Here is a 13648-nt window from a genome sequence, read left to right on the forward strand (position 1 = left end):
CACATTTTTGGGTTGTGGGGGCGAAACCCACGCAGACACGGGGAGAATGTGCAAACTCCACACAGGCAGTGACCCAGAGCCGGGATCGAACCTGGGACCTCAGCGCCGTGAGGCGGTTGTGCTAACCACTAGGCCACCGTGCTGCCCAATCCTCCCATCATAACAGTGAGGGTGGCCCAGTGCCAATCCTCCCACATAACAGCACGGTGGCCCAGTGGTTAGCACTGCTGCCTCACGGCGCCGAGGTCCCAGGTTCGATCCCGGCTCTGGGTCATGGTCCGTGAGGAGTTTGCACATTCTCCCCGTGTTTGCGTGGGTCTCATCCCCACAACCCAAAGATGTGCAGGGTAGGTGGATTGGCTGCACTAAATTGCCCCTTAATTGGAAAAAAATAATTGGGTACTCGAAATTTATTTTTAAAAATAGCAGTGAGGAATAATTTCCTGATATCAGCCCTAAATTTACTGTTTTTTTATACAAGTTGCATCATTGTCCCTCCCTCTCCAATCCTACAACGCCAGTTTAATTTGAAGGAATTCGACAAGATCACAACTCAGATGAACGTTTTAGCCAGGGAAACTGTCACGTTGCTTGAGCCTATTCTTCATAATTCAGACCACTGACCTTGAAAATCTTCACCAAAATAAAATGGTCAGTTTGATCATGATATCCTCTGATTTGTATTCTACTCTCCTGGCTATCTAATTCAATATTCTACATACTTCGGGAAGGCAGAATGAAATTGGTAGATTGTAAAGATAAATGTCAGATAAAATGAATGTGGAGAAATGTGAGATGTGACATTTTGGAAGAGAAAATATTTTTTAAAATATAATTTTTATTAAAAAAACATTTTTCAAATCTACAAGCATATTCAAAGAAAAATTACTTTTTAAAATAAATTGAGAGTACCCAATTATTTTTTTTCCAATTAAGGGGCAATTAGATGTGGTCAATCCAATTACCCTGCACACCTTTGGGTTGTGGGGGTGAGACCCACGCAGACACGGGGAGAATGCGCAAACTCCACACGGACAGTGACCCAGGGCCGGGATCGAACCCGAGTCCTCAGCACCGTGAGGCAGCAATGCTAACCATTGCGCTGCCTCCCTTCAAAGAACAATTACAATATTTCAACTCTTTCGCCCCCCCTCCATACACCCCCACCCCCCCGCCACAACCAAACTCAAAAAGAACCCCCCACCCGCCCCCCCCCCCCGCCCCCCCCCCCCCCCCCCCAACATCTGACAGTGACCAGCTCCGTGAAGTGGGAAATGAACGGCTGTCAGTAGAACAAGTAAAACCCTTCCGTCAATCCTCTCAGGGTATACTTAATTTTCGCCAAGTGTAAGATCTCCATCAGGTCACTTAACCACACCACGGCACTGGCGGGATCGAAGACTTTCATCCAAACGGGATATTCGGGCTATTAGCGAGGCGAAGGCCAGAACATCTGCCTTTGCCATCATCTGCCGCTCCAGTAAATCTGAAACTCCAAAAGGTAGCCACCAAAGGGCTTCAACTCAATCAAGAATTCCCAACATGGTGCTGAAGAAGGAGACCCAAAAGCTCATGAGCTTTGATCAAGACCAGAACATGTGCCTATGGTGCGCTGGAACCCTAGAACACTGCTCGCACCTATTATCTACTTCCGCGAAGAACCCACCGATCCGCGCACTGATCAGATATGCCCGATGAACACTTTAAACTGAATCAGGCTGAGCCTAGCGCATGATGAGGTGGAGTTGATTCTGTGTAGAGCATTGCTCCACAACCCCCATCAAACACCTGGTTCAGCTCCCTCTCCCACTTCCTCTTAACCTTATCCAGTGGAACCTTTTCCACGAGCTGACTACAAATGTTGAACATCTTCCCTTCCCCTACATCCACCACCGAAAGAACCCCATCAACGAAGGCAGAGGCGCCAAGGGAAAGGAAGAAATCTCCTTGCTTAAAAAAAATCCTTACCTGATGATACTGAAACAAGGTGCGCAAACATCTGAGATCTCTTTACCGGTCTGCTGAACACCCTCACATTCCATGTGACAAGCCAAAATTGGGGGGGGGGGGGGGGGGCTTGTACCTCCCTCCCCCCCAGACAACAGTCAGCCTTTCCCATCCTGTGAGGTAGACCAGCACCCTCTCTATCAGAGCCAACACCAGGCCCATCCAAGATGGCTGCCAAATGTGGGGGCCACCCCGTTAGCCCACACAAATTGGGCAGCACGGAAGCATTGTGGTTAGCACAATTGCTTCACAGCTCCAGGATCCCAGGTTCGATTCCCGGCTTGGTTCACTGTCTGTGTGGTGTCTACACGGTCTCCCCGTGTGTGCGTGGGTTTCCTCCAGGTGCTCCGGTTTCCTCCCACAGTCCAAAGATGTGCAGGTTAGGTGGGTTGGCCATGATAAATTGCCCTTAGTATTGTGTGGGGTTACTGGGTTATGGGGGTAGGATGGAGATGTGGGCTTGAGTAAGGTGCTCTTTCAAAGAGCCGGTGCAGACTCGATGGGCCAAATGGCCTCCTTCTGCACTGTAAATTCTATGAAATCCCCCTTTATGACCGAACAAAGAACAGTCCCCAGCCGACAGAAAACTAATCCCCCCCCAACCTCCCACTAACTCCACACCCAACCAGCATCGACCAAGCGACCAAAGACTCTCCCCCTTCCCCAACCCACCGAGCATGAACACAAAACCCCTAAGCTCATACTTAGGCACCCCCTCCTCCCCCCAACACCACCCACTGTATGAGCTGCAGCTATACTCATCCCTTTCTTCCCGTTAACTATCTTAGCTAACGGGGCAGCCCCCACACAGAGTATCCTTCATCAAAAGTCCCAAATACGAACCAGACCCCCCCCCCCCCCTCCCAAAACCAACTTTATTATCTCCAAAGGAGAGGAAAAAAAGACAGAAAGAAACCTGAATAATAGTCAGCCCCATCCCTCCAACCCCTACAATAAAATTCCTCATTAAGAAAAAACTTTACCGCGATACAATGCAGCCTTGGCCTTGTTAAATGGAGCATGCCTCTTGGCCAGCTCCGCTCCAACATCCTGATAAATTCTCACTGCATGATCCTCCCATCTGCAATCACAATGATCCTTTGCCCACCGTAAAACTCTTCTTGTCCTGAAAGCTGTGGAAGCGCACGATGATCGCACGCAGTTGTCCACCTGCACAGGGCTTCTGCTTCAACGACCTGTGGGCACAATCCAGCTCGGGGGGGGGAGGGGGTCACCATTTCCCAGCCCCCCTCCCCCCCCCCCACCATCTTCCAAAACAACGGCAACATTAACTTTGTCGGGCTCTGGCCCATTAGACCCTCCGGCAACCCAACCACCCTCAAGTTCTATCTAAGAGACCGATTTTCCAAATTGTCCACTTTGGCTCTCAATATTTTGTTATCGGCCGCCAACCGAGCCATCTCACATCCAGGGCGGTGATCTGATCACTCCGCCTAGGCAGAGTCACCCCCATCTCTTTCAGCTCCACAACCTGCACCTTCCCTACCTCGTGCAGCTTAGCCAAAGCCGCTCGAATCAAGGACAGTGCTGCCTCAAATCGCCTTTTCATGGTCCCCCGAGACCTCCCGGCGTAATGCCTGCAGCTCCACCACTAAAATCTCAACCGTTAGTGGAGTGGAACCTGACACTACAACAACATCCGCTATTTTCTTTTCCAGGCAGGACCCTCGAAGCTTTCAAATTCGATACAGGTTCTTTCTTTTTCTGCTGCCTGGCTCGGTACTTTTTGAGCATCCCCTTGATGTGGGACACTTAACCCATCAATAAAAACAAACTTGAGCTCAAGGATTCTACAAATATTGGGCAAAAAGGCCTTAAATAAAGTTTTCTGTTGGAGCCACCTCATGTGTGACTTTTTCCCTACATGTCACCTCCAGACGACTTGGAAGAAAAAATAAAGAAATAAAAGATATAAAGAGGTGGAAGCAAATGATCCACTTGAAGGTCCTGAAAAATGCCCTTTTAATGATGAAGACCACCTCCAAGGCCCAGGATATGTTCAGGCATCCTCCTTCTCCTTTTATGGCTTCAGCCAATATTGCCCCCAACACACCTCCACGTAGCCATCTATATGCAGTGCATATATGCAGAATTAAAGTAAGGCTATATACAGGGACCACACTATTCCCAGCTAGAAATGGAGGTAATTGGGTAATTTCCCTCTGTGCGGTTTATGCACGTAGTGTGTATTATGTAACCATCCTCCACACACTTCATTTTGCTGGAGAAATAACCTTGCTTTTATTGGGAGACTTTTCTGCAGTTTATAGAATCTAATTAGACAGAGTTTCTGTTTGTTGAGCAAATACACTTTGTTTGTTGTGAAATAAGTAGCTTGCTATAAATACTGCTGTAAATGTCATTCCACTTGCAACTAATTCACAGACACAATGGTCTCTCACTTGGTTAAAATTAAAGCCCCTGACGACATTTAGGACCTTCGGTTCCCTCCGCACTAACTACTTCCAAACAGTGCAGAGTGCGAAAGATCAGCATTTACATTTTATTAAATTTAGAGTACCCAATTCATTTTTTCCAATTAAGGGGCAATTTAGCATGGCCAATTCATCTACCCTATACATCTTTGGGTCGTGGGGGGGTGAGACCCATGCAGACACGGGGAGAATGTGCAAACTCCACACAGACAGTGACCCAGAGCCGGGATCAAACCCGGGTCCTCAGCGCCGTGAGGCAGCAGTGCTAACCACTGTGCCACCGTGCTGCCCCAGATCAGCATTAACATGTCTAAAAATCACAATGTTGCCCACCAATAAATATCCCATAATTACCAGTCATGTGTGTAATTTGCTATGCCAGGTATCAGCTGGACCTCGCTAAAAGGAGTTAATGGAAAGCTTCATAACTCCTCACAGCCACAAAGTGGCTAGCACTGCTGCCTCACTGCACCGAGACCCGGGTATAATTCTGGCCTTGGGTGGTTGTGTGGAGTTTCCACGTTCTCCCTGTGTCTGTGTGGGTTTCCTCCAGGTGCTCCGGTTTCCTCCCACTGTCCAAAGATGTGGTTAGGTGGGGTCACGTAGGTAGGGTGGGGGAGTGGTTCTGGGTAGGGTGCTGTTTCAGAGGGTGGGTGCAGACTCGATGGGCCAAGTGGCCTCCTTCTACACCGTAGGGATTCCATGACTTCTCACTTAATAGGAAGCATTCTTAACACAGCAGGTTCTATACATGTTGGAAGTCAGACAGAAGTGCGCAATGCAAATTATAAATACAGTGAGAGGCAAGAAAAAAGGTGGAACGTGGTTGTGTAGCGGTTTACGATGCTCATCCATAATCCAGAAATCAAGAAATCTGGAAGATTGCACAGCTATTAGCCAATGAATTGCCAGGTTGTCATAAAAACCTGGACAATGTCAGCAGGTCTGACAGCATCTGTGGAGAGAGAGCGGGGCTAACGTCTCAAGTCTGGATGACTCTGTGTCAAAGCTTTGTCGAAGAGTCATCCAGACTCAAACCGTTAGCTCCATTCTCTCTCGTCACAGATGCTGTCAGACCTGCTGAGATTGTTCGGCATTTTCGGTTTTAGTTTCAGGTTCCAGCATCCAGAGAACTGCTTCACTAGTGCCCTTCATCCGGCCAGCGACTGACTGAAAGGCTGCCATTTCCCACCCCATCGTGGCAGGGCCCACTGTGGGAGGTTTGGTGGCCCAGCCAAAGATCTATTAAATTCGGCAGGAGAGAACGATTCCAGCGACGGAGAGGGCTGGAAAATCCCACCCTATGTCCTACAGTGTGACCTAGAAAACTACTCAGTTGAAAAAAAATCATTCAGATGACCCATCACCATTCTTTCAGGGCATAAATGCCGACATCCCAAGAACAATAAAAAAAAAAGGTTACTTGAAGAAATGCACTACAAGCATCAATGCTTTGGTACGTGTGGGTATTTAGCCAACTGCTGGAGATCACTTTAATTTCAAATAAACCAGTCTGCCTGCCTGCAGCAGCTTTCTCCTTACCTCTTGACCTAGCACTGTTGACCCTTCCACCAGCCCGCCGGTGGGAAGCAGGTGCTACTGTCGATAATGGCTTTTCAATTCTGTCAAAAACAAATTGCAGCCTGCTTTAATTTCCATTCAGTCCTCCTGATAAACCCACAATGTAAAACCGGACGGGCAAAGAAACTGGGACTGAAAATGACATTGAAAAAGGTCTGCAAAATACGGGCATATTCAGGAAGTGAATGAGTTTTGGCCACTTACCTCCTCATCTTGACACTGCCAATGTCAGTGTAGAGATTCAGAAGAGCCCGAATGCAAATTGACTGAGCCATTATCTCACTGAGCTGAGGGCGTTTGGAGGGGTCAAGGCTCAACATGCTCAAAATCAGTTGGCGCAGCTCAGGGCTGTACTGGTCAGATATGGGGGCAAATGTACCGCTCATGATCTTCAGCACTAGAGCTGGCAGATTCTGGAAAGACAGGCAAAAGTCGAATAGGTGTAAAAGATATCGATCCACCTTGCTGAATTTCTTTTCTTTAGTTGAACAAAAGCAGCCCAGATTCTAGCATTCAACAACAGCCTGCATTAAATAACTCTATTCAAATGTCAGAGTAACAGGCTGAAGTTCCACTCTCTTCCAGGTTTATCGTCGCTCCAATAGAAAAGTGCCACTGGAATATAAATTACTTATCAACCCATATTTCATCCTGTGTAACGTTAAAAGAACTTTATCTACATTTTCCTGGCTACAAAATATTCTATATTCTCTTCTGATAACATACAAATCTTATAATTAGAATGTTATGGCCAACAGTAAGATGCATTAAATGTACCCACTTCCTCACAGCAGTTATCTGGTCAGCCTGATTTGTGGAAATGTTTTTCAGATCTCACCACTGGCATTACTTCGCATTCCATTTATCAGTCCTTTTAGCATATTAAAAAAAAAATCTTTTCAGAACCTCGAGTGAAATTTTTAATGTAAAATCTTTATCGCCTCAATATGCCTTTTCAATCGCCTTGCCTTGTCAAAAGTATTTTATTGTAGCTTCTTCAAAAAAAAGTGAGTCAGAAAGCTGCATTAGCTGTAAGCACTGACTGAACTCCATTTTCATTCTCATTATTAACAATATTTTCACAACTAGCAGAACCTCCATCATACACACTCCGGAAGCCTGGCATCCCCATTAGCCACCAATCTCTTCAAAGGACAGTCTTGAATAAACGCATCACCCATCCCGTTCATTACTTGTTCAGCAAGTACAGTTTCTTTTGTTTCTTGGAATGTACTTTATAAAAAATTAATTTACAGGATGTGGGCATTGCTGGCTAGGCCAGCATTTATTGCCCATCCCCAATTGCCCTTGAGAAGGTCTCAAGCTGTCTTCTTGAACCGCTGCAGTCGTCAAGGTGTAGGGACCCAGAAAGTGTGATAAGGCGGGAGTTCCAAGATTTTGACCCAGAAACAGTGGAGGAATGGCGATATACTTCCGAGTCAGGATGGTGAGTGACTTGGCAGGAAAACTTTCAGGTTTCTGCACAGGAGGTTGCAAGACTGTCTGAAAATCTACCAAGATAGTTCCCTCCATCACACTCATCAAAGGAGGTTGCCCTATACCGTTACTCCAAATTATTTCCTTCTTCTCAATGTTCTAAATTATAGGGAAGTATCTGTTTCACAATCTTATAATGGTTGGATTCACTGTCGAGATAATGCTTCTTTACAGAATATAACTTGGCTGCCAAACAATGTTAAGATTTCAATCTCCATATTTGGACTGAAAAATGTTCATATTACCCAATCATTTTTCCTTGCTTTTGTATTTCAGGGATGCTTAAAAATGATATACATCATAGTGAAAAACTAAATGGGAAAAGGGCAATATTACAGGTGTCATCCCCTACTTAATCCTCTGATTACAACCTCCAGCAGAAGGACATGGGCACCTGTAACTATTTACTTTCAAATAAAATGCTCTCTTTTTTTTAAATTTAGATTACCCAATTATTTTTTCCAATTAAGGGGCAATTTAGCGTGGCCAATACACCTACTCTGCACATTTTTGGGTTGTGGGGGCGAAACCCACGCAGACACGGGGAGAATGTGCAAACTCCACATGGACAGTGACCCAGAGCCGGGATCGAACCTGGGACCTCAGCGCCGTGAGGCGGTTGTGCTAACCACTACGCCACCGTGCTGCCCTCTAAAATGCTCTCTTAATCAATTTATTTAGTCTAGGGCGGAACGGTGGTTAGCATTGCTGTCTCACAGCTCCAGGGACTCAGGTTCAAGTCCAACCTTGGGTGTCTGTGTGGAGATTGTACATTCTCCCCGCCTCTGCGTGGATTTCCTCCGGATGCTCCAATTTCTTCCCACATGTCCAAATATGTGTAGGTTGGGTGGATGGACAATTATAAATGATCCCTTAGTGTTCAAAAGGTTAGGTGGGGTTACGGAGATAGGGCGGGGGAGCGGGCCTAGGCAGGGGGCTCTTTCAGAGGATTGGTGGAGACTCAATGGGCCAAATGGCCTCCTTCTGCACTGTAGGGATTCTACGATTCTCATCTTTTTACAAGGTTTAATTCATGGGCAGCACGATGGCATCGCACTGCTGCTTCTCTGCGCCAAGGTCCCAGGTTCGATCCCAGCTCTGAGTCACTGTCTGAGTGAAGTTTGCACATTCTCTCCGTGTCTGCGTGGGTTTCATCCCCACAACCCAAAGATGTGCCGGTTAGGTGGATTGGCCATGCTAAATTGCCCCTTAATTGGAAAAAATAAATTGGGTACTCTAAATTTAAAAAAGGATTAATTCTGCATTACATTGTAAATACACTCCGCAAAAGCAATCATCTCATGATTTGGAGGACATCAAATTAATATGTGCATTCTGACTAATCAATCTTTTTTGTTGTGCACTAAATCAGACATTTCAGGTGATGATTTGGTCAGGTGCTTTCAGTAATGCAGCACCATATGGAACAAAACCTGTTCTATTCAGCAGCAAAATATAGAGTATAGGCCACAAATTTGCATGGTCGCCTAATTCTGTAGTGGAATTTTATAGTGAAATTAAACCCTGCTTATTAAAAGAGCGGCACGTTGATTAGCACTGTTGCTTCACAGCGCCAGGAACCAGAGTTCGATTCCAGGTTTGGGTCACTGTGTGGAGTCTGCATTGTCATGTGAGAGAACCTTTATGAAGGGGGGCCTGATCATGGGGGGGGGGAATGGGTCGCTCCTTGGACAAGCTGCGATTTCCGACGGTGGAGGCGGGGCAGGTGGAGGGACTGGGGGCACCGATTGAGCTGGAGGAGGTGGTTAAAGGGATAGGGAGCATGCAGTCGGGGAAAGCGCCGGGGCCGGATGGGTTTGCGGCCGAATGTTATAAAATGTATGCGTACCTGTTGGGCCCCCTGTTGGTTCGGACCTTTAACGAGGCAAGGGAGGGGGGGGGCTTTTCCCCCAACTATGTCACGGACGCTGATTTCCTTGATCCTCAAGCGGGACAAGGACCCTCTGCAGTGTGGGTCATATAGGCCGATCTCGCTGCTAAATGTAGACGCCAAGCTGTTGGCAAAGATCTTAGCTACAAGAATAGAGGATTGTGTGCCGGGGGTCATTCACGAGGACCAGACAGGGTTTGTAAAGGGAAGGAGTTGAATACCAAGGCTTCTGAATGTCATTATGATGCCGGCTGTGGAAGGGGAGGCGGAGATAGTGGTGGCATTAGACGCGGAGAAGACCGTTGATAGGGTTGAGTGGGAGTATCTGTGGGAGGTATTGGAAAGGTTTGGGTTTGGGGAGGGGTGTGTCCGTTGGGTGAGGCTGCTTTATGAGGCCCCGATGGCGAGTGTAGCCACGAATAGGAGGAGGTCGGAGTACTTTTGGTTGCACCGGGGGACGAGACAGGGGTATCCCCTTGCTCTTTGCGCTGGTAATTGAGCCCCTGGCCATGGAGTTGAGGGAGTCGGGAACTGGAGGGGCCTGTTGCGGGGTGGGGAGGAGCATCGAGTGTCGCTTTATGCGGACGAATGTTGCTGTATGTGGCCGACCCGGTGGGGGGAATGACGGAGGTGATGAGGATTCTCAGCGAATCTGGGTATAAGCTCAACCTGGGTAAGAGCGAGCTGTTCGTGGTGCACCCGGGGGATCAGGAGGAGAGGATTGGTAGGCTCCCACTGAAGCAGGCAGGGAGGAGCTTTAGGTACCCGGGAGTCCAGGTAGCTAGGAGCTGGGGGGCCCTGCACAAGCTTAACCTCACAAGGTTGGTGGAGCAAATGGAGGAGGAGTTTAAAAGGTGGGATATGTTACCGATGTCACTGGCGGGTAAGGTGCAGTCCGTCAAAATGACGGTGCTCCCGAGATCTTTGTTCCTGCTCCAGTGCCTTCCCATCCTTATCCCAAAGGCCTTTTTTAGGAGAGTTAACAGGAGTATTACGGGATTTGTATGGGCGCATGGGACTCCGAGGGTGAGAAGGGTGTTTTTGGAGCGGGGCAGGGATGGGGGGGGGGGGCTGGCACTGCCCAACCTCTGTGGGTACTATTGGGCTGCCAATGCAGCGATGGTGCGTAAGTGGGTAATGGACGGGGAAGGGGCAGCGTGGAAGAGGATGGAGATGGTGTCCTGTGTGGACACCAGCCTGGAGGCGCTGGTAACAGGGCCGCTGCCGCTCCCTCCAACGAGCCCGGTGGTGGCGGCTACCCTCAAAATTTGGGGGCAATGGAGACGGCAAAAGGGGGAGTGGGAGGGAGTCCCCGATACGGGGGAACCACCGGTTTGTTCCAGGGAGCATTGATGGCGGATTTCTGGGCTGAATCAGGGTAGGTATTAGGAGGTTGAGGGAACTGTTTGCGGATGGGAGGTTCGCGAGCCTGGGTGAGTTAGAGGGGAAGTTTGGGCTCCCCCCGGGGAACATGTTTAGGTACATGCAGGTTAGGGCGTTTGCCGGGCGGCAGGTGGAGGGGTTCCCTCTGTTGCCCCCATGTGGGGTATGGGACAAGGTGCTCTCGGGGGTGTGGGTTGGAGGAGGGAGGATTTTGGACATATACCGCGTAATGCAGGAGGTAGACGAGGCCTCGGTGGAGGAGCTGAAGGGTAAATGGGAAAAGGAACTGGGTGAGGAGATTGAGGAGAGTACATGGGCGGATGCCCTGGAAAAGGTGAATTCCTCCTCTTCCTGTGCGAGGCTTAGCCTCATACAGTTCAAGGTGCTGCATAGGGCACACATGACTGGGACGAGGATGAGTAGGTTTTTCGGGGGTGAGCTCGGGGAGCCCAGCGAACCACGCCCATATGTTTTGGGCATGCCCAGCGTTGGGGGAGTTTTGGAAGGGGGTAGCAAGGATGGTGTCGAGGGTGGTAGGATCCAGGGTCAAGCCGGGCTGGGGACTCACAATGTTTGGGGTTGCAGTGGAGCCGGGAGTGCAGGAGGAGAAAGAGGCCGGTGTTCTGGCCTTTGCGTAGCCCTAGTAGCCCGGCGGAGGATCTTTCTTCAATGGAAGGATGCGAGGCCCCCAAGCGTGGAGGCCTGGATCAATGATATGGCAGGGTTCATCAAATTGGAGAAGGTGAAATTTGCCCTGAGGGGATCAGTACAGGGGTTCTTTAGACATGGGTTTGTTGGATGTGGCGGGTGTTATCTCTTTCCTTTTTGTTGTTTGCTTTTTTTGTTTTTGTAGTTGCTTTTGTAGTTGGGTGGTTGTTGTTCTTGGGTTTTTACCATGGTTGTTTTGTTAATATTGTTTTGTTGTTTATATTTTGTGAAAATCTTTATTAAAATTATTTTTTTAAAAAGAGAGTACCTTTAAGAAATGGGTTTTTAGGAAATGTACATTTAAGAAATGGAGCTGCTCATGTTACTGGAGTGATGTCAGAATGTGGGTGGAGCTGAGCTCTAATTCTGCTTTTTAGTTTCAGTTTGAGAAAAAGCTTGGGTGTGTCTGTGTTTTTCAGTGAGCTGCATCTGGAGTTAAAACAAAGGGCTGTACTGTTGATCTCTGCCATCCAAAGACTATCTCTGGATCATCTCGTGAATTCAGAAGAATTATAAATGTTTTCAGTAGTGACTGTAAACTCTGATGTGCTTATCTTTAGAGGTTTGTTAAGTCTTTTGGGTATAAAAGGACAGCATACAGATTACTTAGTGTTGTATTCTTTGGGGAGTGTATTTGATTTACTGGTTGCTAAGACATTCACTGTTTGTTTTAAAAAGGTTAACTTGAGTTCATAGAATAAACATTGTTTTGCTTTAAAGAAATACTTTTCCGCTTCTGCTGTACCACACTTGTAGAGTGGGCCCTGTGCTCCCCATACCACAATCTATTAAAAGTTGTGGGTCAGGTGAACTCCATGATACACTTTGGGGTTCTCTAAACCCTGGCCCATAACAGCATGTTGATTTGAATTACTATTTTTAAATTTTAAAATCTCACTTAAATAACTATTTTGGGTTGATTTAAATTATTATTTTTAAGTTGATTTAAATAACTTTTTAAATTTTAATTAAATAACTTTTTTAATTTCAATTAAATAACTATTTAATTTATTCTCAGATCAAGCAAGATACTCAGGGATAAAGCTAATTAAATAGTATACAGGACATTGGATATAATCCAACACAAAAACATCTTTCTAAAGTTTAATTTCAAAAGTTTAATTTAAAGGAATAAATCATGGCAGGACAGCTCCAAGGCATGGTCTGCTCCTCTTGGTCCATGTGGCAGGCTGGGAACAGTTGCAGTCCACGGGGTCAGCTTGTGTGCAGAAAGTGTCTCCAGTTACAGCTCCTGGAAGCTCGAGTTTCAGAGCTGGAGTGGCGGCTGGAGACACAGTGGAGCATCCGCGAGTCGGAGGGCATCGTGGATAGCACGTATAGAGAGTTGGTCACACCGCAGGCTCAGACACCGCAGGCAGAAAGGGAATAGGTGACCATCAAAGAGAGCGAGGCAGGTAGTGCAGGAATCTCCTGTGGCCATTCCCCTGCAGAACAGATATACCACTTTGGATACTGTTGAGGGGAATGGCTTCTCAGGAGAAAACAGCAACAGCCAAACTCGTGGCACCACGGTTGGTTCTGCTGCAGAGAGGAGGGTTGATAAGTGTGACAGTGCAATAGTTATAGGGGATTCAATTGCAAGGGGAATAGACAGGTGTTTCTGTGGCCGCAAACAAGACTCCAGGATGGTACGTTGCCTCCCTGGTGCTAGGGTCAAGGATGTCTTGGAGCGGTATCAGGACATTGCAGAGGAAGAGTGTAAACAGCCAGTGGTCATGGTACACATCGGTACAAACAACATAGGTTAAAAAAAGGATGAGGTCCTAAAAGCAGAATACAGGGAACTAGGAAGGAAGTTAAGAAATCGGACCCAGAAGGTAGTGATCTCAGGATTACTACCGGTGCCACGTGCTGGTCAGAGTAGAAATGACAGGATATTTAGGATGAATAGATGGCTGAAGGGATGGTGTCAGGGGGAGGGTTTCATATTCCTGCGGCAGTGAGACCGGTTCTGGGGCAGGTGAGACCTGTACAAACTGGATGGGTTATCCCTGGGCAGGACTGGAACTGATGCCCTGGGGGGCTATCTGCTAGAGCGGTTGGGGAGTGTTTAAACTAATGTGGCAGGGGGATGGGAACCGATGCAGGAAGTCGGAAGAGTATA

General features: G+C 47.6%; 1 protein-coding gene across 3 annotated transcripts in view; it reads right to left on the reverse strand.

The window, feature by feature from the left end:
* The window catches only part of nek8 (NIMA-related kinase 8), a 93416-nt gene that overhangs the window by 58722 nt on the left and 21046 nt on the right, over positions 1-13648 (reverse strand). For all 3 annotated transcript variants that reach the window (XR_005462622.1, XM_038814352.1, XM_038814351.1), the window contains exons 5-6: positions 6249-6457; positions 6006-6085 (exon numbers count right to left, since the gene is read on the reverse strand). Coding sequence is in view for 2 of the 3 variants with exons in the window: in XM_038814352.1 (XP_038670280.1) it covers positions 6006-6085; positions 6249-6457 (289 nt within the window). In the remaining variant the exon portion in view is untranslated. The remainder of the gene's footprint in view (positions 1-6005; positions 6086-6248; positions 6458-13648) is intronic.

Source organism: Scyliorhinus canicula, chromosome 12, assembly GCF_902713615.1.
Source record: "Scyliorhinus canicula chromosome 12, sScyCan1.1, whole genome shotgun sequence".
Taxonomy (NCBI): Eukaryota; Metazoa; Chordata; class Chondrichthyes; order Carcharhiniformes; family Scyliorhinidae; genus Scyliorhinus; species Scyliorhinus canicula.